The sequence below is a fragment of the Hypomesus transpacificus genome, chromosome 13, assembly GCF_021917145.1.
Source record: "Hypomesus transpacificus isolate Combined female chromosome 13, fHypTra1, whole genome shotgun sequence".
NCBI classification, from domain to species: domain Eukaryota; kingdom Metazoa; phylum Chordata; class Actinopteri; order Osmeriformes; family Osmeridae; genus Hypomesus; species Hypomesus transpacificus.
Genome location: NC_061072.1, coordinates 10,188,746 through 10,216,568, shown reverse-complemented (window position 1 = coordinate 10,216,568; position 27,823 = coordinate 10,188,746). Strand labels below are relative to the sequence as shown.

At 50.4% G+C, this 27,823-nt stretch overlaps 1 protein-coding gene and 1 long non-coding RNA gene across 8 annotated transcripts in view; one reads left to right on the top strand and one right to left on the bottom strand.

The window, feature by feature from the left end:
- tanc2b (tetratricopeptide repeat, ankyrin repeat and coiled-coil containing 2b) overlaps nucleotides 1-27,823 on the top strand; it is a 69,888-nt gene that overhangs the window by 34,715 nt on the left and 7,350 nt on the right. The window contains exons 6-24 of one of the 4 annotated variants that reach the window (XM_047031898.1): nucleotides 15,136-15,284; nucleotides 16,695-16,884; nucleotides 17,018-17,266; nucleotides 20,157-20,282; nucleotides 21,408-21,443; nucleotides 21,940-22,221; nucleotides 22,312-22,421; nucleotides 23,545-23,776; nucleotides 23,915-24,084; nucleotides 24,371-24,649; nucleotides 24,845-25,173; nucleotides 25,355-25,463; nucleotides 25,588-25,710; nucleotides 25,879-26,115; nucleotides 26,403-26,609; nucleotides 26,778-26,871; nucleotides 27,062-27,195; nucleotides 27,342-27,465; nucleotides 27,646-27,821. In XM_047031898.1, the coding sequence (XP_046887854.1) occupies nucleotides 15,136-15,284; nucleotides 16,695-16,884; nucleotides 17,018-17,266; nucleotides 20,157-20,282; nucleotides 21,408-21,443; nucleotides 21,940-22,221; nucleotides 22,312-22,421; nucleotides 23,545-23,776; nucleotides 23,915-24,084; nucleotides 24,371-24,649; nucleotides 24,845-25,173; nucleotides 25,355-25,463; nucleotides 25,588-25,710; nucleotides 25,879-26,115; nucleotides 26,403-26,609; nucleotides 26,778-26,871; nucleotides 27,062-27,195; nucleotides 27,342-27,465; nucleotides 27,646-27,821 (3,356 nt within the window). The other 3 variants (XM_047031900.1, XM_047031899.1, XM_047031901.1) reach the window with 3 other exon arrangements.
- LOC124475363 lies at nucleotides 8,566-13,183 on the bottom strand. 4 transcript variants are annotated; one of them, XR_006956919.1, is made up of 4 exons: nucleotides 12,423-13,183; nucleotides 11,774-11,955; nucleotides 10,814-10,869; nucleotides 8,566-10,339 (listed from the first exon to the last, which is right to left on the bottom strand). It is a non-coding gene; the product is annotated as an uncharacterized LOC124475363 (long non-coding RNA). The 4 variants fall into 4 exon arrangements; XR_006956918.1 differs by having other exon boundaries at nucleotides 11,774-12,001; nucleotides 12,427-13,183; XR_006956921.1 differs by having other exon boundaries at nucleotides 11,817-12,001; nucleotides 12,427-13,183.

Here is a 27,823-nt window from a genome sequence, read left to right as displayed (position 1 = left end):
GCTGATTGACTGATTGTTCTTTACTTGGAAACATTTAATGGCATTATTTCAACATCTTGCCCTGTTAAATTAACGACCGCAATCAATACAATTACTGCCTCCCTGTGGATAAGTGTAAAGACGGAAGATTGCATTTGCTCAAGATGCCCTGATGGAACTGGAGCCCTTGTCCTCCCCTCTCACCGTAAGTATCACGTTGCCCTGCTATTATCCCACCGTATCTATAGTCAGCCACATCATCTCTGAAACACAGCTGTTCTGGACGTACGGTGCTGATAGAGCCGTGCGGGAAGACAGACTGGAGCTGAGACCATCACTGGGGATCGCTGCTCTGCTGTCAGGACAGCAAGCACAGGTGCTGTATTCTTATGAACTGGCAACCATGTGTATCCCAATCCCCTGTCCTCAGTCCTCCATGCTGCCTCTGGGGAGGACTGCTTTTCAGCTACACTTCTCTTGTCCCTCCCCATCCACCCACCGGCCCTGGACTCGCTTCTACGTTTGTTCTGCTGAATGGAAATGTGACATTCTCAGCTCCTTTGTCATCGGTGGAGGCAGGAGAGAAAGGCATGAGTGACGCCTAATGATGAGATGGTAATTGAAACAGGAATAATGCCATGAGACGGCTCTGAAGACTCTGCCCAGGGAGCTTGAAATCCTCACCACCTATAGTTTGATCAGAAGCGACAGTCAGTCAATTCACCCTCTGGTTTTTGACTACGGAACTGTAGCGTTTATTCGATGAACAAAGTGTTATTTGCTGAATCTTCTAAGTGCAGTTCAGTTTCAAAGACTGTGGCACATTCTGTACACTTTCTGGCATTGTCAAGATCAGCGTTCAAGACATTCATGACGTAGTCGTCTCATTTGCTTCTCATTTGGGAGTGCTGTTTTTAAAAGTTGCAGAGATGACGGTATATCCCTTTTTAGCATTTCCAAGTCTCCATTTGAAGTTTTGCCATATCTCTGATGTGGATGAATAAAAACCCTAATGATGTATACCACTCATTTGAATGAGACTGAGTTTGAGTGGGTGGGTGGGTGGGTGGGGGGGGCGAGAGGAGGAAGAAGGACTGAATGACGCGAGAAAAGAAAAACAGACCAGCAATGTCATCGTTTACATATCTGTCCAATTCTTGTAATTCCACCAGAGTATGTTTAATTAAATATATTCCATATCATATCTATTTACAAGAGTAAGGGAATGGTAGTTACAGGATGAGAACAGAACATGTTAAAACAGTGAAGCCAGACTTTCAAGGGTAAAACAAGGACAGGCGGGTGTGCCGGGGCTCCAGGAGAGGAGTGACCCCCTCTCTCCCCTCATATCGCCCCTGCTCTTGCTCCCCCCATTTCCTCCAGTCTGGCCCCCCAAAGCTTTTTTCTTGCGTCGAGCTGTGAAACAGTGTCCCTTTAATAAGACCCTCCTTCCTTTTTTATTCCCTTCGTACCCAACCTCCTCCTAATCCTCCTCCCCCCCTCCCCCCGGTGGTTGCCATGACAACAGCAGCACTGCGCCATTCATCTGTTGGAGGAGACCTGGGCTCCTACCGAGCGCCTCTCACATCTATACATAACACGCTACGCGCAAACACGGTCGCGGAGAGGGACGGGGAGCCAGGAATCCTGTCAGCCCGTCCTCAGTCGCCCCTCGCTCGCTCGGGAACGCCTCCGTCCGCTGCGGCGTCCTCCCTGGTCAGCGAGCTGCTCGAAAGAAGGTGTGATGCCATCAGAGATGTCACTCCCGTGTCTCTCGCTCTGTCTCTCCAGCTCTCCATAGTTACACAGGGACTGTTGCCTGGACTCCTTCTTCTTCTGTTTCATTCTCCTCCTCCTCCCCCACCTCCTCCCTCTCTTGATCCCATCATCCTGCCATATCTGCCTGCCTCCGTATCAGTTACTGCGACTGAAGCGAGAGGACGGCATCAGCCCTGAGACCTGTGGAGATTACCTCAGAGAAGAAGAAGAAGAAGAAGAGCGCTTCTGTTCCGGCTTTCATCCTCCCCTCCTGGCTGGCCATTTGAGCGTGGGTGCGAGTGTTGAGTTTTGATGAACTGGTCATCATTCAGGGAGGAAGGTCTGTTTGTGTCAGTGGACGGAGAGTCAGGGGAGCTGCTGCCCTACTCGAGACTTCCAGAATCATACGGGACCTGGTTTGAGAATGGTGAGCCCAGCCCCGTCCTCTTTGCTTACCTTGGTTTCTGTCATTTACCTGCACTCACCTGGCATAGGTTATCTTCCTCTGGCCTGGGCCTGTCCCAGTCTGTCAGAGGCTAGCCTGCTCTGGGGGACGGTGGGGGGGGTCAGCGTGTTGCTCGTTAGTTTGGATGCGTTCGGTCCAGCTAAGGCTAGGTTGTCTTGGTTACAGGGCCGGACTGGTTGGAGTTCTTTAGCGGTGACTTTGTATATTTCATGCGTCATAATGGGTGAGAAATGAACTGTTTGAATCCATGTATTTCTGTCCCAAACGGCACCTTGTGGGAAGCTCTTGGTGCCTGTGTAGGCTCCGGGAGCAGATGTGAAGAACCTGCCAGATTGTTCTAAGCATCCCTGCCATGTGTTGTTTGGGGGTATCGATTCCTGCTTTCACCTCCGTTGCAGATGGTGTCTCTCTAGGGATATGTAGCTGGTGTCAGAGGGACACCATGCCTCGGTAGGGTTTGCATGGACGGCTCAGTGCCTTTGGAGCCCAACACCAGTGATAGTTCAGCTGCTGACAGGAGAGAGGGCTTGGATGTCAGCTGTCACTCAGGATACGAGTGATAAACAACGATTCGCCTCCTCTTCAGTGATCTGTTTGGCGTGGGAAGGGTCAGCTGGAAGTGTGTGCTTGGCGGGGGCTAGGGAGAAGGCCCGGGGTGAGGTGTGTGTGTGTGAGTGGGGGGGGGTTATGGTGAACTGCGACATTGCAGCGAGAGCTTCTCACCATGCATGTAACATCACAGGATCTGATGAGCCACCAGTCACACCTCTCTGCCGGCTGTCCTGGTGGGGTTGTGCTCATCTGTCGTAGTACATCAATCCAGTGAAGGTCATATCAGAAAACACTGACAGTTTGGATGAGTTTAGACTCATTTTGAAAACGTCGCTCGAAGCAGGAAAAGTCAGGGGAAAGAAGCTGCTTTGCAGAACTAACGTGTGTGTGTTATTGTTTGAGAATTGCTGCTTTGTCTTGTTAGCGTTCCCCATTTTGTCTATGAAATATCTGGCGCAGTATCATGGATTGTTTTGTCGTTCTATGATGGTTTGTCAGTGTTTCTCCTGATCTCACTTGTTCTTGTGTCACATTGTCATAGATGTCCAACCATTATGACCTGTAAAGGTTAAAAGTTAAGGCTACTGCATCAGAAATGGCTTTGTAATGACACAACATTGAGTGTATTCCGTTTTGTGACTGTGATGGGCTGCATTCAGGCATGTTGTAGAGATGTTAGACGTCTAGTTCTATGGGCCACTTACCTTCTGCATCAGAGACATGAACTCGACTTAGAAACTACAGGATGGTATCGATTTACGTAATTGCTCAATTTCTCCTCTGTTTCCGCATGGAAGTCCCTTGACCCTGTATCAGAGAATAGGTTTGTAAACTCAAGAGAAGTTGGGGAATTAGTCTGAGCAATAAGTCCAGTCTTCGACATCAATACCTACACTCAGGAACAGCCAGCACCATCTGATGTAAAACAATTAAATCAGCAGTAATTATATCTTATCCTCATTAATTAAGGGGTTTATGTGCTTATCAAAGGCTAACCAGTGGACAATCAACTGGATCCTCTGCATGAGCATGTAGTCTGGGGTAACCAGTAGAGACACCGACCCATTTCACCACTTAGTGCTGATTGGACACTGCGTGACTCCATTGAAGTGTGGGCACAGTCAGTACTCTGTGTGATACCCAGCAATAAATCAACGACAAAACCCCTCTCTTTGTCAGTAAGAGAAAGCAGTTAGAACAGGAATCTATTTATGAACTGACTTCTGAAGCTGTTGAGAAGTACTTGGAACCAGTGTCCTGAAAACACCTTTACCCCCCCCGAGCAGGGGTTGTCTGTGAATGGTAGTAGATATGTTTATTAGTGTGCAGCATGAACTGTAGGCTCCACTGGGTTTCTCTAAGTTTACAGTGCAATACTTTGTAATGTAAGATGTGGAGTCAGAAGGAGAAACCCGCAGTGTGCTATTAATAGCCTTGATAATGATTTGCTTACAAAACACAGCAGTTGGATCACCATGCGATACATGTTACCTCTCAGTGTTCACTGCTGAATGTAGAAAACCAGACAGACACATTAGTCTTTGTCTCAGCTGGAACACATCTAGGTGTTTTGTTTTTGTTTGTGTGTGTACATGTGTGTGTGTGTGTGTGTGTGTGTGGGTGTGTATGTATGTGTGTGTGTATGCATGTGTGTGTGCATCTATGGGTTAGGGTCAGAGTCCACTGCACAGATGACCAGCTTAGCCACCAATCATATGTCTGCTGCTGAACTATTTTCCCTTATGCTCTTAAGTCAGAAAATACAGAAAATCTGTGCTTTTGTTTAATGAAGTGTGACGTGAAGATTTGATTAGCCAGAAATTTTTGGCTCTTATGCACACATTAGTTTTACAGTGATCTTGGTGACCAGGGCAGTTACGACAACACTTACCTGAATAACTGCAATTAGCTGAATCACTGTTTGAATTGAATGTTTCATAACTCTGTGGGTTCTCAACTCAATAAAATACTACCACCCAGCCAATGGCTGTTGCAAAGTGTTATGTAGTGTGGTCTATGCATGCTAGCATGCAGCTGTAGCGTTGCTTAGACCAGCCTCTTGGGGCCGGTTCAGGTACTGTCTCAGAAACCTCTCAACCAGCCATAGACCTATAAATACCCTCTCCAGGGGTTAAAGCTGAGCCGTGAGAGGGGTCAAATAGGGGTCAAGGCAGGCTAGCCTATTATTAGGGACCTCCATCTCTCACTGGGTCCTAGACAATTATACTCTCACCTTCTCTGAGCAGTGTTTCATTTAACTCCACTCTGGCATTGGCAGGCGGTCTCTACTCCAATGCCTCCACCCCCCGCCCCCCCCCCCCCCCCCCCTCCCTGCTCCTCAAAGTAGCACCACCTCAAAGTTGACCCTGACCACTGAGCGAAGGCAGAGTTGTTAGCTGCGTTTGAGTTACTGACCACTCGAACCTCGCTGGCCCACCTCTCCTGCTGAGTCATGCAGTGTTCTTCAGGAATGAGAGTTCACTGGAGTGGGCGGCTGTCAGAAGACCCCAGCATTGTATTCTTAGCTAATCTCTTAGCGAGCATTCATCTCATGTGTTGTCCCTATTCAAGGCCTCCGTTCCTCCGTTTGTCTGTTTGCATCGGCTGACAAGGCTGCACCATGTAGCATTGGGAATAATGAATATAAGCTGAAGGTCTAATCCAGGCACCGAGAGGTTATCTGAGCAAGAGAAGGAGTGCTAATGAGTCTTCTTAGGAGATCAGCTCCACCCTCTCTCCAAATTCTGTGTGTGTGTTACCTTGGTAGACTAATCCTCTCCAAGGCTGTATTGATAGGCATGCTCAGTCTCATTCTACCGCACACGCACTGCCACAGTAGCTAAGGTATCCATTCTGTGACAGTGGTTTGTTGTTTTTATAGGAGGAGCGATTTTAACCCTTTTAAATTTGAATCGAGAGGATTTACTCCAAATCGACCTCCTGTGGAAGGAACATAGGAAAGGGTGCCACTTCTTCACCTGCCTTGGACCACGGAGAGGGACCAGGAGAGGTTCCAGGAGAGGGTTAGGAGAGGAACAAGTAGAGGGTCCAGGAGAGGGTCCAGGAGAGGGACCAGGAGAGGGACCAGGAGAGGGTCCAGGAGAGGGTTAGGAGAGGGACCAGGAGAGGGACCAGGAGAGGGTTAGGAGAGGGTCCAGGAGAGGGTCCAGGAGAGGGTCCAGGAGAGGGACCAGGAGAGGGACCAGAAGAGAGGGTTAGGAGAGGGTCCAGGAGAGGGTTAGGAGAGGGACCAGGAGAGGGACCAGGAGAGGGTTAGGAGAGGGTCCAGGAGAGGGACCAGGAGAGGGTTAGGAGAGGGACCAGGAGAGGGTCCAGGAGAGGGACCAGTAGAGGGTCCAGGAGAGGGTCCAGGAGAGGGAGGTGGATGTCAGCTGTGGGGCGTGGAGGAGTGCTACTGTATCAGCAGCCGTGGCCCTCGTCACTATGTTCTCCTTCAACAGGCTGGACTCTATCACTCCTACCCTCAGCTCTGCTGTTGCCATAGTGACCATGGCTGCGTGCTTTGCCTGTTACAGCTCTGGGTGTTTTTGCTTTTTTTCACCTGTATCACCAATAGTGTGTGTGTGGGTGTGTGGGTGTGTGGGTGTGTGGGTGTGTGGGTGTGTGGGTGTGTGGGTGTGTGGGTGTGTGGGTGTGTGGGTGTAGTGTGAGCGTGTGTGTGAGTATTGAAGGTACCCTGGGCTGTCATGTTTAAACAGAGTTTATTTCTTCTATATCTAACCTGTGATTTTGATTGCATAATACATTTGCTGAAATTCTTTTACCTATATTTTCCCCTTTCTGAAAGACTTTTGGGAAAACAAGATTCTTTCAGGGTTCTCTTGTTGTGAATTTTGCTCTCTCTCTCTCTCCCTCCCTCCCTCTATCATGTGTACACACTATATATATACTGAGGGTGTAACAAATATCTATTTCACAGCTACTTGCATCAGCACTTACAGATAATTATTCATAAGCTCATTAGCAGACTAGATTTGCCTTCTGCCATCCATCAAGGTGTCAGCAAGCCTGCCACAGAGCTTCACCCTGCGCTGGAGAGTAGCAGAGTCGGCCCTGCTTGTCCTCAGCCACAGGCTCCACGCTCCACTAGATGGCCTTTCACTGGCCTCACAAGCCTTCCACACCACCACACCACCCCACGTGTGGACTCTGTTCCCTGAGTCGCAGCAGTGTTGTTGTCATGTTGAACTTTAGGTCCAGGCTTCTTTCCTGGTATCGATTCAGGAATATTTCTCACTGTGGCATTTGTGCTGCCGATGTCATTTCCTCTCAACCCTAGGTTCAGCCACTGATGGGTGCTACTCCAGCACTTCTACAGTATGAGCACCCAGGTATTACACACAGACACACTCACAGACACACACAGGTATTACACACAGACACACTCACAGACACACACAGGTATTACACACAGTCACACTCACAGACACACACAGGTACTACACACAGACACACTCACAGACACACACAGGTACTACACACAGTCACACTCACAGACACACACAGGTATTACACACAGACACACTCACAGACACACACAGGTACTACACACAGACACACTCACAGACACACCCAGGTATTACACACAGACACACTCACAGACACACACAGGTACTACACACAGTCACACTCACAGACACACACAGGTACTACACACAGACACACTCACAGACACACACAGGTACTACACACAGACACACTCACAGACACACACAGGTACTACACACAGACACACTCACAGACACACACAGGTACTACACACAGTCACACTCACAGACACACACACTCGTCCCTCACACAGATACTGTCTCTCGCCCATATGCACAAACAAACCTAAACACACTCTCGCTGGCTCTAACCGAAGCAAAAACACATACATAAGCATGCTTACACTCCCAAACTCACTCTCTCAATAGCATACCCAAATGCACACACACACCATAAAAACACGCGCACACACACACACAAAGCAGTGTTTCAGCGCACAGCGTAGCTGTCGTTAGCTTGCGGAGATTGTTGAGGGGACTCAACAGTGCTGCGTCTGTTCCTGTTGTGCTCCAGTTGTTCCGACATGTCGTTGAGAAGGCAGATGTTCCAACGGCTTCTTGTGCATGCGGCGCACAACCCAGTTTAACACCAACATGGTTGCACATGGCTCCGTGCGTGTTGGTGTGCCCTTCACTGCCACAGCAGGGACCCAGAGCCAGGGTCCACTTGACTGGACACTTCTCAGGCTCCCGCTGCTCCTGGAACAGACACTTGAATGCTGACTTCTTCCCCCCCAGAAAAGGGTTTGGAAAAATGGCAAAAATGTCAAATGTGTGGAATTGTTTTGGTTAGTTGGGTTAGGCACACTTCCAACTCAATCATACAAACATTCTGGGAGCCTGAGAAGCAGTACTCGACGGACAGGAAAGGAAAGCTGCTTAGCACGTCAAGGGATTCCACCAATTGTGAGATTTTGGAGCTAACACCTGTTCATAATGGTGAAATGAACGCTTTGTCTTGTCATGCCTCAGAGACCGACTGAGCCAGAATGGGTGTGATAGATAGATGCTCATACAGATGATCCCATGATAGCCTGTCTCTTCTAGGCTACAGAAGCATTGGCCTCAGTGCTTCTGGATGTGCCACTAATTCTCTTTTTGTCTGCTCCATAATGAGTTTCCTCCTGATCCACTACATGGAAGTGTCAAATATGTCATGTAGCCTTTAATTGAAATGTTGCATCAGATGTAGTCACACTGAGTTAATTACAGTAAAAAATTCTGAATTTTAATGCACAATAACTTACTTGGAGCCCAACTAATGGAAATTAGACATGTTGATGAGCAGAACAGAGCAGAACAGGAGGGATTTTATTCGCCATGAATGTTTGCACAAACAAGGAATTTACTTTGGCAGGGGGGTGCATACATTAAACATATAGGAATATTGAAACTTAAATATGTGGAATATAGTTCCAGACAGACATAACTTGATCACCTGGTCCACAGGTTGAGAATTCTACATTTACAGCAGATTGTTCTGCTTCATACTTTAAATGCAAAGGGGCAGTCAATGTTTTTCATTGTGGGGTTAGTCCTCGATTTTCAGTTGGTACTTGGTATTTGTATACAGAGAAGGGTTTAGAAATACAATTCACTCTTGCTCCAAACATTTCCATAAAACACAGGCTCCTCTTCGTCTCCCGGTGCAGCAGTAGTTCTGGGACAAACGTTGTTGACATACTGTAATCTCATACTTCTTTAACTTTATGACCCTTCATTCACTGTGCAGTACTCAACGACCAGCTACAAGGCAGAGGTTGACTGACTATCTGTCAAGTTTCCTGTTACAATTGCTATCCCCCAAATTTGACACACTCTCTCCAGACATTTCCTGTGAGAGAGAAATGTTGAGGGCTTGTTTGTGCTAAAGGTAGGTGTGGGGACATTCCTAAAATGGATGTCATTTGCATTCTGGCTGTAATTGCATCACAAGGCAAACATACTGGGCCCTTTCCTGTTCATCTCACTCTGCAGTCTGGTGCTCTTTTCATATGCATATGTAACTTACAGTTTGAAGTTCCAACAGGCATGAGCAGCAGTTTCCTATATTCTGCATAAGCTCAAGAAATGTAGTTTCTTTGTTGAGAAGTATTGTTGTATTGCCCCAGATTCATTCATTGTAGCCCCCCCCTGTCCATCCCTGCCTATCTGAAGCTGGTACCTCAGGACCCCCAACTGTTCCCCTCTCTGGGCTGTGGACTGTTCCCCTCTCTGGGCTGTGGACTGTTCCCCTCTCTGGGCTGTGGACTGTTCCCCTCTCTGGGCTGTGGACTGTTCCCCTCTCTGGGCTGTGGACTGTTCCCCTCTCTGGGCTGTGGACTGTTCCCCTCTCTGGGCTGTGGACTGTTCCCCTCTCTGGGCTGTGGACTGTTCCCCTCTCTGGGCTGTGGACTGTTCCCCTCTCTGGGCTGTGGACTGTTCCCCTCTCTGGGCTGTGGACTGTTCCCCTCTCTGGGCTGTGGACTGTTCCCCTCTCTGGGCTTTGGGATGTTGGTGTCTGTCCATCCCATTTCATAGGCTTTCTCCCGACCTTCGTTCATTCTTTAGAAAATGATCCCCTGACATCACAAAGTATGAGATCAACCAATTAGAAGACCAGCTCTGGAAAACAAACTAATGCCACAGGACTGTACATACCATCCACAGCCAGTTTAGAAGATACACCATCCCCATTCACAAAAATCAATGGTTCCTAGTGAGTCATGTGGCTGGGGCTATTTAAAGCAGGCAGACAGGCACAGAGGCATTCAGTTACCGTTCGATTGAATGTTAGAATGGGCCAAAACAAGTGAACTGAAAGATTTTGAGGTTGGTTCGATCGGAAGTGCCAGGAATGCTGGTTCCAGTATCTGAACGTCCTTCAGGGGTTGTCATGTATAACAGTGTGTAGGGTACGTACCGTTCGGTGTGTAGGGTACTAGATTTAGACAATCGTTTTTCACTAAACGTCTCACAAGTGACATCAGTTTGCCTTTGCCTTAATCTGAGTCTGGGGAATGACACAGTTTCCAAACTGTAAGAAAGACAAATGTATCTTGTGACCATAACTCCTGAAGCGTATACTTTGCCCAACGTAGCACCATTCATCAGAAACCTGTGATGAAAATGGTGTGAATAGCGTGTGCAAAAGCACCAGCATGCACCAGTGTCCTTCTCCCTCTTCTGTCTGTCTCTCTTTCACTGTCTTTCTCCCTCTCTTTCTCTGGTTCCCTCTCTTTTTCTCCCTCTCTTTCTCCCTCTATCTTTCTCTTTTTCTCTTTCTCCTTCTCTCTTTCTCTTTCCCTTTCTCTCCTCATGCTCGTTCTGCCGACACGTGTGTGTGTGTTCTGTCTCCCCTCTCTCGCTCTGTTTCTCTCTCTCTCTATGTGTGTGTGTGTGTGTCTGTGTGTGTGCATGCTTGCTGTCTGCTCCCAGCCCCCCAGCGGAAAGCAAAATTTGTGGAGAGCCCTCGCATTCCCCAATCAGAGCTTGACTCCCCTACACACACCTGCACTCCTGCAAAGAATCCCTCCATGGCCACATACCACACCGGTAAGTTTGGTCCTGCAACACAAACATTGCTTATATTAGGTTGGCTTTGGTTTTATTGTATATCGTCTTTTATTCTTCTGTCAAAACATGCAACAGTATCTATCGCTATCTTTCAATCTCAGCTATCTCACTCTCTTTTCTATCTTTCTCTTTCTATCTATCTCTGCCACTTGCTCCTCTACTACATTCTCTCTCCCCCTCTCTCTCTATATCTCTTTTTCTCTCTCTCTTTCTCTCTCTTTTTCTTTCTCCCTCTCCCTCTCTCTCTCCCTCTCTCTCTCTCTCTCTCTCTCCTTCTCTCTCTCTCTCTCTCTCTCCCTTTCTCTCTCTCCCTCTCTCTCTCTCTCTCTCTCTCTTTCTTAATCCATTAATCACACCCCACCATGCTCCTCCTCCTCCTTTTCTGAGGCGTGTGGCTAAGATACTGTTTAGCTGTTGGTTATGTGTTCTGTAATCCTGGATGGTGCGGATCCCTCCATCCCCCTCCTCATTCCCCTCTTCCCCTTTCTTGTCGATAGTGGATCTGATTTCTCAGTGCTTTAATTGGAAAAGGCTAGATAATATGACCAGTCATTGGAGGCCGTCTATGCTGCCTAGGACATGCTGCCTAGGACAGCACTACTGGATGTGGGATGTGGAAGGAGAGGTAAAAACATGAAATTGTTTTTGTTTTATTCCCATACTTAGTGATATTGTGGTGGTTGAGTCTTCTGGAAGTATGAACAATCGTACCTCTGTCCTGGACCCATTCCAGGAACAGTTTAACTCTTTCTAGTCTTTCTATCCGAAATGTTGGAAGACAAAGAGAGAGATAATGCTAGGTCTGATATATACCAGGTTGGAGTGCTTTAGCAAGAGCAACAATTTAGGAAACATGTTCTCTTTATTTTACTGCTATAGGTAGAGACACACACACCTGTGGCTTGAGAACCTTTGTCCAGTAGGCCACACCCCCTCACCTGCGCCGAAGGGTTCTTCCTCTGAGTGGGTGGAGCCACAGACAACCAGGGAGAAACAGATGCGCTGCACAGGAGCACATTCCTCATCCCTGCAGATAGTTGCCATAGCAACCATCTGTCTCCTTTGCAGCTCAGGAATCTAATGTAGGGAGAAAATATAGGGGGGGTGGGGGTGGGCGAAGAGGCTACAGTAGGGGGGGGGGAGGTGAGGGGTGGTAAAGAGGAGGAGGAGGAGGGAGAGGAGGAGACGGAAAGGGGGAGGAGGGAGAGAAGGAGAAGGAGGGAGACAGCTGGAAGAGTAGGAACACAGGAGAAGGGCGAGGGAGGGAGAGACAGGGAGGGAGAGACAGGGAGGGAGAGACAGGGAGGTGGGAGTCAGATGGGAGGAGGCGGTAAGGAAGAGCAGGAGGGTAGAGAGCAGGAATGTAGCAGTAGAAGGGAAGAGGAGGAGAGATGGAGGGGTAGGAAAGGAGAGAGACAGGAGGGTAGAGAGCAGGAATGTAGCAGTAGAAGGGAAGAGGAGGAGAGAAGGAGGGGTAGGAAAGGAGAGAGACAGGAGGGAAGGGCAGGGGGCCTCATCTTCAAATTATGTGGCGGCAGACTCACGTACACAGGTTCTAAATCAGCTGGCTTCTCATCGTTGTACCTAATGGAGCTCTGAATAAACATCCAACATGGCTGCCGTCGACGTGTGTCGACGCGCTGCGTGTGCTGGTGCTGGTTTCTTCGTGGTCTGTGATGATAGCAGATTGTGTTTACAATCCGCTGCTTCTTTTGTTGCTGCCTCCACCATCCTAACGTTCGCCTTTCTTACCCATTCTGTGAAGTGCAGATGATAAATATTTGGCTGTTCTTTTATACTGTCTGATCATGTACGGCTTGTGCATTCTCTGGCAGAGAGCTCAGAGAGTCATACTGACAAAGATGAATGCTCGTGTTTGTCTGATAGACACTTCGATGTTGCAACCAGAACTGTTTGAGTCTGCCGACTGAAATGATAGGAGTTGGCTAAGAGGCGTGTGAGTTATGTACTGAATGTCTTTGTCATACTTGAACATAAGGTTAGGGTCACATGATGAAGCTATGTTCCCATGTCTCTTGAAGATATAGTCTCATACCGCTTTGGGGAGCAGGTGCTAATTGTTCACTGCCTGCCTGTCGGTTTGTCAGGCTTGTTATCCATGACATGTGTTGGTTATGTTCCTGTGTTCCTGTGGACAGTGCAAATCTGTCCCCTTCTCCGTCCCTCTCTTCCCCCCTGCAGAACTGGCTTCACAGTGCGGCTCAATCAAGGAGAGAGCTGCTGGTGGTGACTAATCACTGCTAATGTATTCACTGTTTTCTCTGTCTGTCGACCTGCCTGCCCTGCCCTGTCTGTCTGTCTGTCTGTCTGTCTGTCTGTCTGTCTGTCTGTCTGTCTGTCTGTCTGTCTGTCGACCTGCCTGCCCTGTCTGTCTGTCTGTCTGTCTGTCTGTCTGTCGACCTGCCTGCCCTGTCTGTCTGTCTGTCTGTCTGTCTGTCTGTCTGTCTGTCTGTCTGTCGACCTGCCTGCCCTGTCTGTCTGTCGGTCTGTCGACCTGCCCTGTCTGTCTGTCTGTCTGTCTGTCTGTCTGTCTGTCTGTCTGTTGGTGTTCCCTTGGCACCATTGCTCTCTTGTGATGTAAGACCTAAGGTAGCAAGTATGGATCTGAATCTATAGATTCTCTATAAAATGTATTCCCTGCATTCATTTTGGAGACTGTGCGCACACATGTTTTCTATGGTTCATAAGACTAGACACCTACATCTAGTCGTGACTGAAGCTACCGTATGCTGGCTGGGAAGAATTCTAATGCTTTCGGGGATCACATTAATTTACAGTTGCTGTGCTTTTAAAGTTTATTTCCAGTGTGAACTTGTAGAATTGTTTGGGTGTGGTAGACACTAGATTGTTTTGCCTCAGCACTAACGCATTGATCTCTCTCTCTCTATCTCTCTCTCTCGCTCTCTCTCTCTCTCTCTCTCTCTCTCTCTCTCTCTCTCTCTCTCTCTCTCTCTCTCTCTCTCTCTCTCTCTGCTGTGTTACTTTTGGCCTGGTCTGTTGGCCCACATTTTGGACTGTTAACCTACCTGTCTGGTCTAACCTGTTGTGCGTGTGTGTTTGGGTGCGTGCGTGTTTTTGTAATCATATCTAAGAACAGTTTATTTAAAGCCATTCCCTCCCTGATGTTGATGGCACTGGTGTTCACATCCTGGCCATAGTGTAGCTGAGAGTATGAGGGCACAATAACAGGAAGTCATCTTCAGCCTCACAGCTTCCTAAGTTTGTTACGGCGAGTTGCCAGGCAACATGACAAAGAGAGTTCTGTATCTTCCTCTGTGTCACTTTTGATGTGGAATTCACATTGGTCGTATGTTAGGTGTGTCCTCACATGCACGCATACTTTGTTTTTGTCTTTCATAGACACACACACACACACACAGGTGAGGGCGTGTTCTCTTACTTTACACAAACAGTGTGCCTGTTTAATGACCAGTGTGGAGCAAACAGTAAGTCAGGCTCCTGAGAAGCACATGTCTAGCCACCGTGGATCATGTCGTCTGGAACCAAGAGAGCTTCAGGTAGTTGCATGGATGTTCTGCTCGTATGTCCGACTCTTTTTCAAGCAGCTAATAGATGGTGTTGAGAAGGCTCCTGCAGGTGTGGGAACATTGGGAACACAGTCCAAACAAAATGTCTGCTGGATTACTCTGACTGGATTATCTGCTGGGGCAGTAGCTGTTGTTGGAAAACAAGCTCATTTAGTATCTTTCTGTCTGTGTCACTTCTGCATCTCTCTCTCACTCTATCTATCTCTTGCTCTATCTCTTGCTCACTCTCTCTTGCTTTCTCTCTCTCTCTTGCTCTCTCTGTCTCTCTCTCTGTCTCTCTCTCTCTTGCTCGCTCTCTCTTGCTCTCTCTGTCTCTCTCTGTCTCTCTCTTTCTCTCTCTCTCTTGCTCTCTCTCTCAATCTCTCTCTCTCTCTCTTGCTCTCTCTTGATTTCTCTCTCTCTCTTGCTCTCTCTGTCTCTCTCTCTGTCTCTCTGTCTCTCTCTCTCTCTCTCTCTTGCTCGCTCTCTCTTGCTCTCTCTGTCTCTCTCTTTCTCTCTCTCTCAATCTCTCTCTCTCTCTCTCTCTTGCTCTCTCTTGATTTCTCTCTCTCTCTTGCTCTCTCTCTCTGTCTCTCTGTCTCTCTCTCTCTCTCTCTTGCTCGCTCTCTCTTGCTCTCTCTGTCTCTCTCTTTCTCTCTCTCTCAATCTCTCTCTCTCTCTCTCTCTCTCTCTCTCTCTCTCTGTTCAGGTGAGTCCAGCCAGGAGCTGGGTCCTCCTCCCTCGGTGGACGAGGCAGCCAGCACGTTGATGACGCGGCTGGGCTTCCTTCTGGGAGACAAACTGAGTGAGGGGCCAGACGGCACCCAGTGCGGCATGGAGGATCCCCAAGATAGACAGGTACAGACACGTCATCGACACCTCTCTGACGCCCTCAGCCCACTCATCTCAAGCTGCGCACTTATCAGGATGATGTTGGTGTGGGGGGGGAGGGGGAGGGCTGAGGTGCACGGTGTGGGTGGAGTGTACTGGCAGGTTCATTCAAATGTCTAATTTTACTGACTGACTCATGTCAACTCTCTGTAGCATATGGTGTTTGAGGGAGTGTAGTGTTCCCCGAGCACAAAGCAATCTTTTCAATATTTCCACAGGCGTAGCTCCCCTTAAATGTGTTGTTTGATATATTAACTGCTTGTGTTTTGTCTTCACAAAAGTAATTGCATTTCGGCACAAAATGTCGTCTCCAACATCACTAGGGAAAAACCTAGGCAAGCTACCTGCTGTCTAGCAATCATAGGTGTGGCTTTCAGAGTGCGGTCTATCTGTGAGAGCAAGGTCACCTCAGCCTCCTGAGAGTTCAGCCTCCTGAGAGTTCAGGGGGAACAGAGTCCTGCTTCCCCCTGCTTCAGAGAGGCCAGGCTCTAGACTGGGGCCCTGGGGGCGGAGCTGGTCCTGAGAGACGTGCTGTGTGTGGTCGTCTCCTGCCGGGTTAGAGCTCCTGGGAATGTGCCAGCTGTGCTGGACAGAGGGCCCAGCAACCCTCCTAAGAAGCCCAACCCTAACCCCCACCCCCCTGTTCTCTAACACACACACATACACACACACACCCATACATACACACACACGCACGTCAGCTGTCAGCACCCCCTGAGTCACAGAGGCCAGAGAGGCCAAGGAGACTGACTCCAGTAGAGGGTCAGGGGCCACAGGAAGACAAGCAGCACAGCCCTGCTGTGTGTCTGCTTACCCCCCCACCCCCTCCCCTTCCAGTGCCCTCAGTGTCACCCGAGTTTCCCCTCAAACTCCAGCACTGTCTTTCAAGGCAGATTGTGAGTGTGTGTGTGTGTGCGGGTGAGCGGGCAGATGAACCGTGCCAGGCTGCAGCTGACCCCCGCAGCGCCCTCTCATCCTAACCTGAGCTGACATCAGGCCAGGGCTCCGCAGGGCGCCGTGGAAACATTGTGACAGGCACCGTGCAACAGGAGGAGAGCAGGAAGTGGACCGGGCCTGTCAGCAAGGCTGCGGACTGCCATCCGTCTTTCTCACACACACATACACACACACACAAGTGTGTGTTCAGTTAAACTCCAATAAACTGTTCAGTGTGGTACCGCTTACTCAGTGAATACTTCAATGTAAACCATGAGGTTTTATAGTTGGCCTATTTTTAGCAGTTTTGCCTTCTTTAGCTGCCAAATAACCAGCTAAAAGGTGTGATTTCACTGATGCCCTTGTGGTGGTAATGTGTGTCCATTGACTACTGTGATGATGATACTGCCCGTCCATGTGTGTGTGTGTTTTGTTCTCCAGGGCCTGACTTCCAACCAGAGGATGAGCCCTTGCTCCACCCTGACCAGCAGCACAGCGTCCCCCCCAGGAGGTAGCCCCTGCTCCACCCTGCCCCCCACCACCCCCGGCCAGCCCAGCAACAAGGACTGTGCCTACGGCTCCATCACCAGCCCCACCTCCACCCTGGAAAGCAGGGACAGCGGCATCATCGGTGACTACTCATCACACACACACATACACACACTCACGCACACACACAGATACACACCCTGCCTTCTCTTGGCCCCCTCTGGCCCCCTCCCTGTGTTTCCTCTGAGGGCAGTCTGTCCCCTTGTGTGTTGCAGCCACCCTGACTAGCTACTCTGAGAACATGGAGCGGGGGGCTAAATACGGTGAGGGTTCCCGCGGCAACCTAAAGCTGTGGCAGTCTCAGAAGTCTGGCATGGACTCGTTCCTGTACCGTGTGGACGAGAACATGACCGCCTCCACCTACAGCCTCAACAAGATCCCTGAGCGGAGCCTAGAGAGCATGTCCCCCCACTCCGCTCACTCTGTCCCCCTGTACCTCATGCCTCGCCCCAACTCTGTGGCAGGTGAGTCCCTCCTAACCCTGCCCCCACCCCCATCCCTCTCCCCATCTTATTCCCTGCATGTTTCTTCCCCAATGTGTCTGTTACCCCATGTGTGAAACTATGACCTTGACTATGACTACCACAGCACTGAGAGATGCTCACAGTTGCTCTACACACAGTGCTTATCTATGCTAATGTCTAACCAGACAGAGAGAAAGAGAAGAATTGAGGGTTGATGAATAGCAATGAGCAGCCTGTCCTGGCTACAATACAATGAATACTTGAGTGTGCATGTAAATGTGTTTTCATGCGTGTGGAGGATGTTTGCCAGGGGATTGTTGGAGCTTAGACCAGCTCCTCATGCTGGTCGTGTACCTCTGTGTAACACTGGCTGTCTGACAGCGAGCATGGCTTCAGAGAAGGAAGTCTCATGTTGTCCTTCATAATGAGACCATCAAAGGAGAGACCAGCAAGGAGGGAGGAGGGTTCAGAGCCTGACATGAAAATGCATTAGCTCACATGAGCTGAAGAGGGGGGAGATGATTTTATAGAGACCTGTAGGATGATCCTTTAGAAGGGGAATGGAGGAGAGGAGAGAGATAGATGCATTAGCAAGCAGGGGAGATCAGTATCTGTCTGCCATCAGGAGGGAGGGCTAGGAGGAGAGCCTGCTGTGGATTGGCCGGGCTCACACAGCGGTGGAACATCAAAGCCCGGGGCATTATCTGTTTCTATCCCCCAGAGTGACCGAGAGACTGCTTTGAAGTGCAGGAGTAGAAAGCTGTCTAGGAGGATGGAGAGACAGAGGAGGGGGGGAGGGAAAGGAGGAGAGATAGGAGGAGGAAGAGAAAGGTCCACTCCATGACTTAATGAGGGAAGAGTGTAAGGAGATGGTGAAAGGGTATAATGGGTGGAACAATCGTAAAAAATGAAGAGTTCATCTTTTGGATAATTATCTGTTCCTCTGAGGAGAATTGAGTAGAGCTCAACTGAACATACGTGTCCATTATCCTTAAATAACTGACATTTTGCTTTGTGGACCTTGAGAGAAGAAAGGAGCAACAGGCACCTGCTAAGCATCCAGAGCAAGATCCTGCCAATGTTTAACATTGTCCTTATGGAAGAAGCTTTAGTTTCACTCTTTTTGATAATGACGTTCTGCTAGCTACGGTGCAGGATGATCCTCTCCAAGCCTATATTACATAATCATACACCGTGTAGATGTTGTACTGGAAAGGTATTCTTGCAGAACCTGAGCCCATCTCATATCTGACATGACCGGCATGACTGTGGCAGACTCTGATCCCAGGACCGACTGCTCAGTCTGCCCTGATTGGACGACAGTGATAGGGCTGGGCGTGTGTTATCCCCGGACTGTCAAACAGGAAGTGACTGATTTAGCAGCCAATAGCGCACAGCCAAAAGGGTCTCCTTTATTAAGCCCGGGAGGCGTTTTATGACACACACTCGCTCGCATTCTCTCTGCTTTCTTTCTTTTTTCCCCTCAGTTTCTTTTCACTCCCGTTGAACGTGCTGTCTTAGCGCAGTGGCACAGACGCTGCAGTCTACTGCATTGCAGATAGATATTCGACACACGTTCACACACTCCCAGTTCAAAAGTTAAAGAGAGAGTTCATGTTCCTTCTTCCTAACCCAGAGTCCTGGATGTGTCTCCCTAGGCTGTGCTGCAGCCCGTCCCCTGTTCAATGCCCACCCCATTCTGATCAGGGCCAAACCCCCAACATTCCCAGCTGCTGAAGTCTCTCCATTTTGGGAAACTAGCGTGGCTTATTGTTGGTGCCATGACTGTGGTGACTCAGTCTGTACACTCTCTCTGTCACACACACACACACACACACAGACTGATTGCTGAGACATTATCTCCTGCACGCACACGAATTGCTGTGGTTTGAGCCCAGCGAGTCGAACAGTTGGTCGGCACCGAGACAGAGCTTGATCCTGAGGGGCCCTTCTACTGGAATATTCTACTGTGGGGCCAAGGCTATGCTTCTGGGTGTGTGTAGTCATACTAGTGTTGGCTGATCAGAGACAGATGGAACAATGCTGGAATCAACCCTACCTTTCCTTGCTCTGTGATGCCTCTTGGGACGTCTGGACCTGAGAGAAGTGCAGGTAATATAGCTGAGGAACACCATGGTGTTCCTGGTCCTGGTGAACCTGTTTCGCCTCAGCGCTCGCGCTCCGTATGTTGTACTCTCTGTCCATCGGTAGTCAGAGGTGGTTGGGATGATTGTATGATTCTGGTTCCTTTATTGGGAGTCACTATCCGCTATTGGGCCAAATCTGATGAGGTTTGATTGTTTGATTTGCATGCATTCCATCTATATGCCAAGTAAACACCGTATATACAATCCTAGGGGTCGAGGGGAACCCAGTTACTCTCCGATTCAGAGGGACTGACTTGTGGACTCCCTCCTCCCGGTGGGTCCTGCAGGACACAGTGTCTCTCAGAAACATGTTCCTCTCCCTCATCAAGGCTGGGGGGGGCTGAGTGAATGTTCAGGTCTCCCCTGAGCTGCCCCGAGGGCACGGCATGGAGTGAACAGGCAGCAGCAGCGATCGTGTCGGGCAGAACCAGATGAACTAGATGCCTGGTGGCATGTGCTTCCCCTCCATGAAACACAGACGCGGTGGGGGCGGGACCGGGGGCTGTCTGGGGGCGGGACCGGGGGCTGTCTGGGGGCCAGGCCCACCTCTCACCGTCAGCGGACAACTGAAGCGTGACAGGGGCCTTGGGCCTCAGGAAGGAGCGGATGTTATGTGTGTGTATGTAGGTGTAATCAAGTGATTTACTTGGCCTGTTCTCTTCTGTCTGCCCCTTCATCCCTCCACACACACACACACACATACGCTTACACAAACCCACACACACAAACACACACCCCCTCAGCCACCAGCTCAGCTCACTTGGAGGACCTGGCGTACCTGGATGAGCAGAGACACGCTCCGCTGCGCACGTCGCTGCGCATGCCCAGACAGAACACGGTGGCCGGCCGCCCCGGCCAGGACCCGAGAGGTGAGCGACGTCAGCGACCACACTGCACAACGCTCCCTCTCTCCTTATCTCCCTCCAGGTCTCTCCCTCTCTCTTTCCATCTCTCTCTCTGACTCACTGACTCTTCTACAGCTTCTATTAAACATGCACAGTCAAATGTAAGTGGAGAATTGGAGAGACATTTTGCATAAAATGTTTTGCAGTAGCTTCTTAATGGTTAAAAATGACAGATGAAGATGACAGAATGCACCAAAATTATGAAATCTTTTAAAGGTGGGACATTTTCTGAAAACATGCATTCACTTAAAACCCAGAATGCATTTCTTTCAGTCACCCCCATCCTCTCCTCTTTTACTTCTCTTCATACAACCATCCATTTCTCCTCTTTTAGTTTTCTCATCCTCCATCCCTCCCTCCCTTATCCTTTCTCATCCTCCCACCCCCCCCTATTGGTCTACCTCTTCTCATCCTCCTATCCCTCTCCCTTTTCACCTCTTCTCATCCTCCCATCCCTCTCTCCTCCTTCACCTCTCCTCACCCCCCCAACCCTCCCTGCTCAAGGCTGCTCAGATGCTGTGAGTCATCTTCACCTGCTGAAGAATTAAAGAGTCTCCGACATGTTAGTCTGGCCAGCCAGCCTGGCTCGCACGCACACACACTTATGCACACGTACGCACACACACTCACACAAACAAACTAGCTCCCTGATTTGGTTTTCAAATATTTAATCTGGCTCTGTCGGTTTACAGACACTGTCATTATCTGTGGGATATGACTCACATGTCTGGGATGGAGAGCACCCCTTGTTCTGGGGCCGCACTGTGTTACTTAATACATCATGTCCATCATGTCTCATCTATTGGCGCATTGAAGAGCTTGTATTCTGCCTCATCCATATGCCCATTGATCCACAAAACACACTGGCATGCCCTAACGCTCCAATCCTCTTTCTCACTGCTCTCTCTCTCTTTCTCTCTCGCGCGCTCTCTCTCTCTCTCTTTCTCTCTCTTTCTCTCTCTTTCTCTCTCTTTCTCTCTCTTTCTCTCTCTTTCTCTCTCTTTATCTCTCTCTCTCTCTCTCTCTCTCTCTCTCTCTCTCATGCTCTCTATCTCTCTCTCTCTCTGTTGGCTGTTCTCTTCTCCTCAGCTTCTTCTAACTCCCATGCCTGGCAGTCCCAGTCCCGTAAGTTCCTCTCCTGGTAGCTGGTTCCACGTGGCCGCAAGTCTCCCTCCACGCACCCACAGCTGTCACCTCCTGCTTCACATGCATCCTCTTTGATTCATAATCTAGACCAAGGCAGCTCCATTCAACAGTCAGATATTCAGGCGGCCATTTTGAGTGACCTCTAAGAATAAAGAACATTCCTGTAGAGAGAACGAACATTCCACTTCTCAAAGGATCAAAAGATACGATAGGTCTTTCATTTCTGGTTACCTTACCTAAGAGATACTCCTTTTTTGGTCTCACACAACTGAGACGATACTCAGTCTCGCCTTGAAAGTGCACCCTCTAGTGAGAAAACAACGTGCGTACATCTACAGACATAGAATCAAACAGACAGTTTCTGCCTTCAAAGCTAATGTTTCACTTAGGTTTTCACTTAAGTCCATCTAGTTGCATATTGTGTGATTGAGAATGAAACCTCACAGTCCTGCATCTTTCTCCGGACTCTCTCCAGTGCGCCTGGCGCCGTACAGGCCTGCGGACATCTCTCTGAAGCCTCTGCTCTTTGAGGTGCCCAGCATCACCATGGACTCGGTCTTCACCGGCAGGGAGTGGCTCTTCCAGGAGATCGATGCCCAGCTCAACAACCCCGACTCCAGCAACAACCGCGGCGTGGTGGTGGTGGGCAACATCGGCTTCGGCAAGACGGCCATCATCTCCCGCCTCGTGGCGCTCAGCTGCCACGGCACCCGCATGAGGCAGATCGCCTCGGACAGCCCGCAGGCCTCACCTAAACGTAGGCACCCAGCCTCGCCTCTCCCCCTCTTGACAGGGACCCCGATTAGTTGTCCCACCTGTGAGCCCGTGTGTCTCTGTCCCCCGTCAGATGGAGAGGGTCTTCCCCTCAGCCACGGCACCCTGGGGGGGGGCAGCTGTCCCGGGACCCCGGAGATGAGGCGACGCCAGGAGGAGGCCATGAGACGCCTGGCCTCTCAGGTATATCCAGGGCCGTTCACACACCCCCTCACACGCACGCCTCTGTTATCCCCCCCCCCCCCCCCCCCCGCCTGGGAGTTTCCATGACAACCGTCCTTGAATGATCGTGTCTGCCTTCCATCACATTGTCACAAAACCTGTGAGTCACCAGCCGGCCTACACAACCAATCCACATATCATCCACACCGTGGGCCCACAGCCTCTTGAGCTGCCTTCCAGTGGAGCTGAAGTACGGTGCTGTGTCAAACCCTCGCCTGTTGGATTGACGCACCTGTCTGGAATATAAACCTGATGGTCAGCGAGGCCCCAGGTTCACTGGTTGTGTGGCCCCTGTTTGCCGCCAGTGTGGCCCCTGTCGACCCTGCTGCTCCATAACCAGCCCCCATGTGTTGCATTATGCAGATGCTTTTATATGAGGAAAACAGCACTGCCGAGGAGACTCATGAAATATTGATGCCTGCCGAGAAGCCATTTCCCAGTTTGACTATTAAATAGTGTTAACTGTATGCATAAACAATTGAGCCCACGCCCTCCTTTGCCATTTGTTTTAAGCCCAATGTGTGGGGACATCAACATCCTGTCAATATTTGTCTTCATTTCTCTCCCTTTGTTTGCGCTGCCCTTTTTAACAAAGCTTGGTTCACTTCAAATCCTGTCTCTAATCTCCCTCTTCTCTGGGCCGTCTGCACCTGCTGCTACTCTCCTAGCTGGCCTGAACTCTCTAGAACGTTCATGTTACTGGCTCTCAGCATTTCATCAGGTCATGCAGTGAATAGACGATGATGGATGGATTAACAGGTTTCGATTCTTCCTCTGCACTCATCCTTTCTGACTCTGTTTCGCCTCGTCTTCTCACACGGTCTGGACTGATATGAAGTGTGCTGTTCACAGCGCCGTCGATCTCTGAATTATTAATAGGTGAAACCACTGAGTGAAACGATAAGCGTTATGTTTCATTAAACCACAATCATCCACCATGAAGAAGTTGACTCAGTCCCAAATGAGTCATAGCGGTGCATAATCATAAATTAGGATTCAACACGGGTAACAATATGCTGTGTTATCTACACCCTCCGAGGCACGTCTGTCATTTCGATTCTTCCCTTCTCTCCGACGGCCCTAGGTGGTGGCCTACCACTACTGCCAGGCGGACAACGCCTACACCTGCCTGGTGCCGGAGTTTGTCCACAACGTGGCGGCCCTGCTGTGCCGGGCTCCCCAGCTCCTGGCCTACAGAGAGCTGCTCCTGAGGGAGCCCCACCTACAGAGCATGCTCAGTCTGCGCTCCTGCGTCCAGGACCCCCTGGCGTCACTGAGGAGGGCGGTCCTGGAGCCCCTGGATGCTCTTTATAAAGGTCCTTCCACCTCTGCATCTGTGTCTTAGGCACAGTAAACACGCTTCTACACGACTATTGTCATGGTGCCATTCATAATCGCTACCTACAGTTGATTTATAATCATCATCATCTCGACTCATGTCCTTTGTATTTCAGAGAGGAAGATCACCTCTGAAGAAGACCTGGTCATCCTCATTGATGGACTTAATGAGGCAGAGTTCCACAAGCCTGACTACGGAGACACCATTGTGTCTTTCCTGAGTAAAACAGTAAACAAGTTTCCTCCCTGGCTCAAGCTTGTTGTGACAGTGAGGACCACGCTGCAGGTGGGTGGACACTATCTGCGTGCATGAATACCTCAGTGTCACACTGTCTGCATACATGAATACCTCAGTGTCACAGTGTCAGAGGAGCCAAGCTCATTTCAAATTTAGTTGGTTTCCAGTTAATCTGGTGACTTCTGTGTCATCAAATGCTCATATGATTCACCCTCCCATCGTGTGTTCCCCTCTTACTCATGCCCATTATTCCTTCTCTCTCTCTCTCTCTCTCTCTCTGTCTCTCTCTCTCTCTCTCTCTCTGTCTCTCTGTCCCACTCGTCCCTCCCTCCAGGAGATCACCAAGCTGCTGCCTTTCCACCGGATTTCCCTGGACGGGCTGGAGGAAAATGACCCCATCGACCAGGACCTGCAGGGGTACATCCTGCACCGGATCCACAGCAGCCCTGAGATCCAGAACAACATCTCCCTCAACGGCAAGATGGACAACACCACGTTCGGAAAGCTCAGCTCCCACCTCAAGGCCCTGAGCCAGGGGTCCTACCTTTACCTGAAGCTCACCTTTGACCTCATCGAGAAGGGCTACCTGGTCCTCAAAAGCTCCAGCTACAAGGTAGATACCCTCTCATGGCTGCCATGGTTCACCCTTCACCTGCCACACTGAGATCAGTGACGGTGGACAGGAAACATCTAGCAGAAAACATGACTGTGGTGGAGGAGGAGTGGAAGATGCTGCCTCTCTGGCCCGCGACCCTTCCTTTCCTTCTAGTAAGTTCCTCTCACTCATCACAACTGTCCCGCTCCGTAGGTGGTGCCCGTGAACCTGGCGGAGGTCTACCTGCTGCAGTGCAACATGCGCTTCCCCACGCAGTCGTCCTTCGAGCGGGCGCTGCCCCTGCTCAACGTGGCCGTGGCGTCCCTCCACCCGCTGAACGACGAGCAGATCTACCAGGCCATCAACGCCGGCTGGCTGGAGGGCACGCTGGACTGGGAGGACTTCCATCAGCGCGTGGACAACCTGTCCGTGTTCCTGGTGAAGAGGAGAGACGGGACGCGCATGTTCGTGCACCCCTCCTTCCGGGAGTGGCTGATATGGAGGGAGGAAGGAGAGAAGACCAAGTTCCTCTGCGACCCCAGGTTGGTGGGAGCTACCGATCGAGAGGCCATTCTGTGGGTTCTACTACGATTTGTTGTTCTTGCGATAGGATGCTTGAGTTACGGGTTTCGTCCAATGAAAAGATCGGGAAGATTTTGAGGTTGACTTTGCCGGCCTGGGGGGATCTGAGCCCAGTCTTAACTCGCTTATCTTCCACTGCAGGAGTGGGCACACCCTCCTGGCCTTCTGGTTCTGTCGCCAGCAGAACAAGCTGAACCGACAGCAGACCATCGAGCTTGGCCACCACATCCTTAAAGCACACATCTTCAAGGTAAAGTCTCTCTCAAACAAACAAACAAACTCAGCCATACATATTCACACACAAACATACACACGTGTTCCTGGAATCGGTGAAAGCACAACAAAGCAAGCTCACGATGCTGTGCATCTCTCAGGGCCTGAGCAAGAGGGTTGGGGTCTCCTCATCGATCTTGCAAGGGCTCTGGGTGTCCTACAGCTCCGAGGGCCTGTCCACCGCGCTGTCGTCACTTCGAAACCTCTACACGCCCAACATCAAGGTAGGCGCTCCTAGGGAAGGCAGTTCCCTGCTTCTGGAGCTATAATGTTTGTCAGAATACGTAACGAGGAAGATGGTTAACGCCAAAGATGCAGTTATATGTTCCTCTTATCTCGGCTCTGTGTTCTGAGGTGCTTGACTCTCGGCTGTTTGTTTGTGTGTGTACTAGGTGAGCCGGCTGTTGATGCTGGGCGGGGCCAACATGAACTACCGTACGGAGGTCCTGGCCAACGCCCCGGTGCTGTGTGTGCATGCCCACCTGGGCTACATGGACATGGTGGGGCTGCTGCTGGAGTACGGAGCCTGGGTGGATGCCCCCTCAGAGAGAGGCCTCACCCCCCTGGGCTACGCAGCCTCCGCCGGACACATGGCTATCGTCACCACTCTGTGTCGCAAGAAAGCCAAGGTAGGCTGGAGGAGTGTGCGTGTGTGTGTGTGTGTGTTGGTGGGAAAGAAAGTTCTGGTCATTTCTCAGCTGATATCATCAGGGGCTGGAGAGGAGCTGGAGACGAATCAAAGCAGGTGTCCAACGAGATCCCTGCCTTTTTATAATTGTTCTTATTTGCCAGATGCTAGAGTCGTAGGCAGACGCTTATTCGGCGGTCATGGCTCGTGTCTGTTGTGGCGCCCGCTCAGAGAGTGTCCAGAGGAAAGCTGGCCTACAGCACCTGTGTGTGTTCCTCCCATAAACAGGTGGACCACCTGGATAAGAACGGCCAGTGTGCCTTGGTGCATGCAGCCCTCAGAGGACACCTGGAAGTGGTCAAGTACCTCATCCAGTGTGACTGGGGCCTGGGAGGACAACAACAACTACAACAACAGCAGCAGCCAGCTGCCTTCAGTAAGAGCCATGCAGTCCAGCAGGCTCTCGTTGCTGCGGCCAGCATGGGCTATACAGAGGTAGGCTGGCTAGTCTCATCCACAATAGGGTCTGAATTATGTCTGAGTGTAGATGATTTGCCCTTTCTAGTCTTTGGTTGCATGCATCTTCAGCTAGGCTATGCAGTCGTTACGCACTTTCTTCAAACCCTCACTTTTGCGGTGAAATTGTGTGTCGTGTGGCTGCAGATTGTGACCTATCTGCTGGACCTGCCAGAGAAGGACGAGGAGGAGGTAGAGCGCGCTCAGATCAACAACTTTGACACACTGTGGGGAGAGACAGGTATTTTACACCCGGGATTCTTCCTGTTTCTCACTGGTTGGTTACAGTCTGAGATACAGCCATATCTACACATACTACTAAGTGTTGAATGGTGACTTGGCGTGTGAAGACACGGCTTTCACAAACACACGTGCAGTGAAACTCGATCGGCATTGCGGAGTACGTTGATCTGTGTCTCTCTGTGCCTCAGCTCTGACGGCGGCGGCGGGACGGGGCCAGATGGACGTGTGTCGTCTGCTCCTGGAGCAAGGGGCCGCCGCGGGGCAGCCTAACAGGCGAGGCATCGTCCCCCTCTTCAGCGCCGTGCGGCAAGGCCACTGGCAGGTCAGGAAACCAGAGAGCTCACGTCTTCCAATCTGTCTACACATCCGGCTCTAATGCCATCCCTGTTCAAGAGAAGAACCACACGCCTGAAGCAGATGACGAGGCTGGTCAGAGTGGATGGTGATGTCTGTGTGGTTGTCCTGCAGGTAGTGGACCTGCTCCTGACCCACGGGGCTGACATGAACCTGGCGGACAAGCAGGGGCGCACCCCCCTGATGATGGCTGCCTCCGAGGGCCACCTGGACACGGTGGAGTTCTTACTGGTTCAGGGTGAGGCCCTCTGTCCCAGCTCCAGACTTGACCTCTGTCTCACTCCACGCCTCGCTTTTTACCCCACATTCATTGGCCCAAACAGATTTTACATTTACACTGTTCTACCACCAGCAGCTACAGCTAAGCTGTAGCCACATTTGCTACATTGACCTTTGACCCATCCTCCCTCTCTCCCAGGTGCCTCCCTGGCCATGACGGACAAGGAGGGTCTGACTGCTCTGAGCTGGGCGTGTCTCAAGGGCCACCTGCCCGTGGTGCACTATCTGGTGGAGCAGGGCGCGGCCACAGACCACGCTGACAAAAATGGACGCACTCCCCTGGATCTGGCGGCCTTTTATGGAGACTCTGAGGTGGT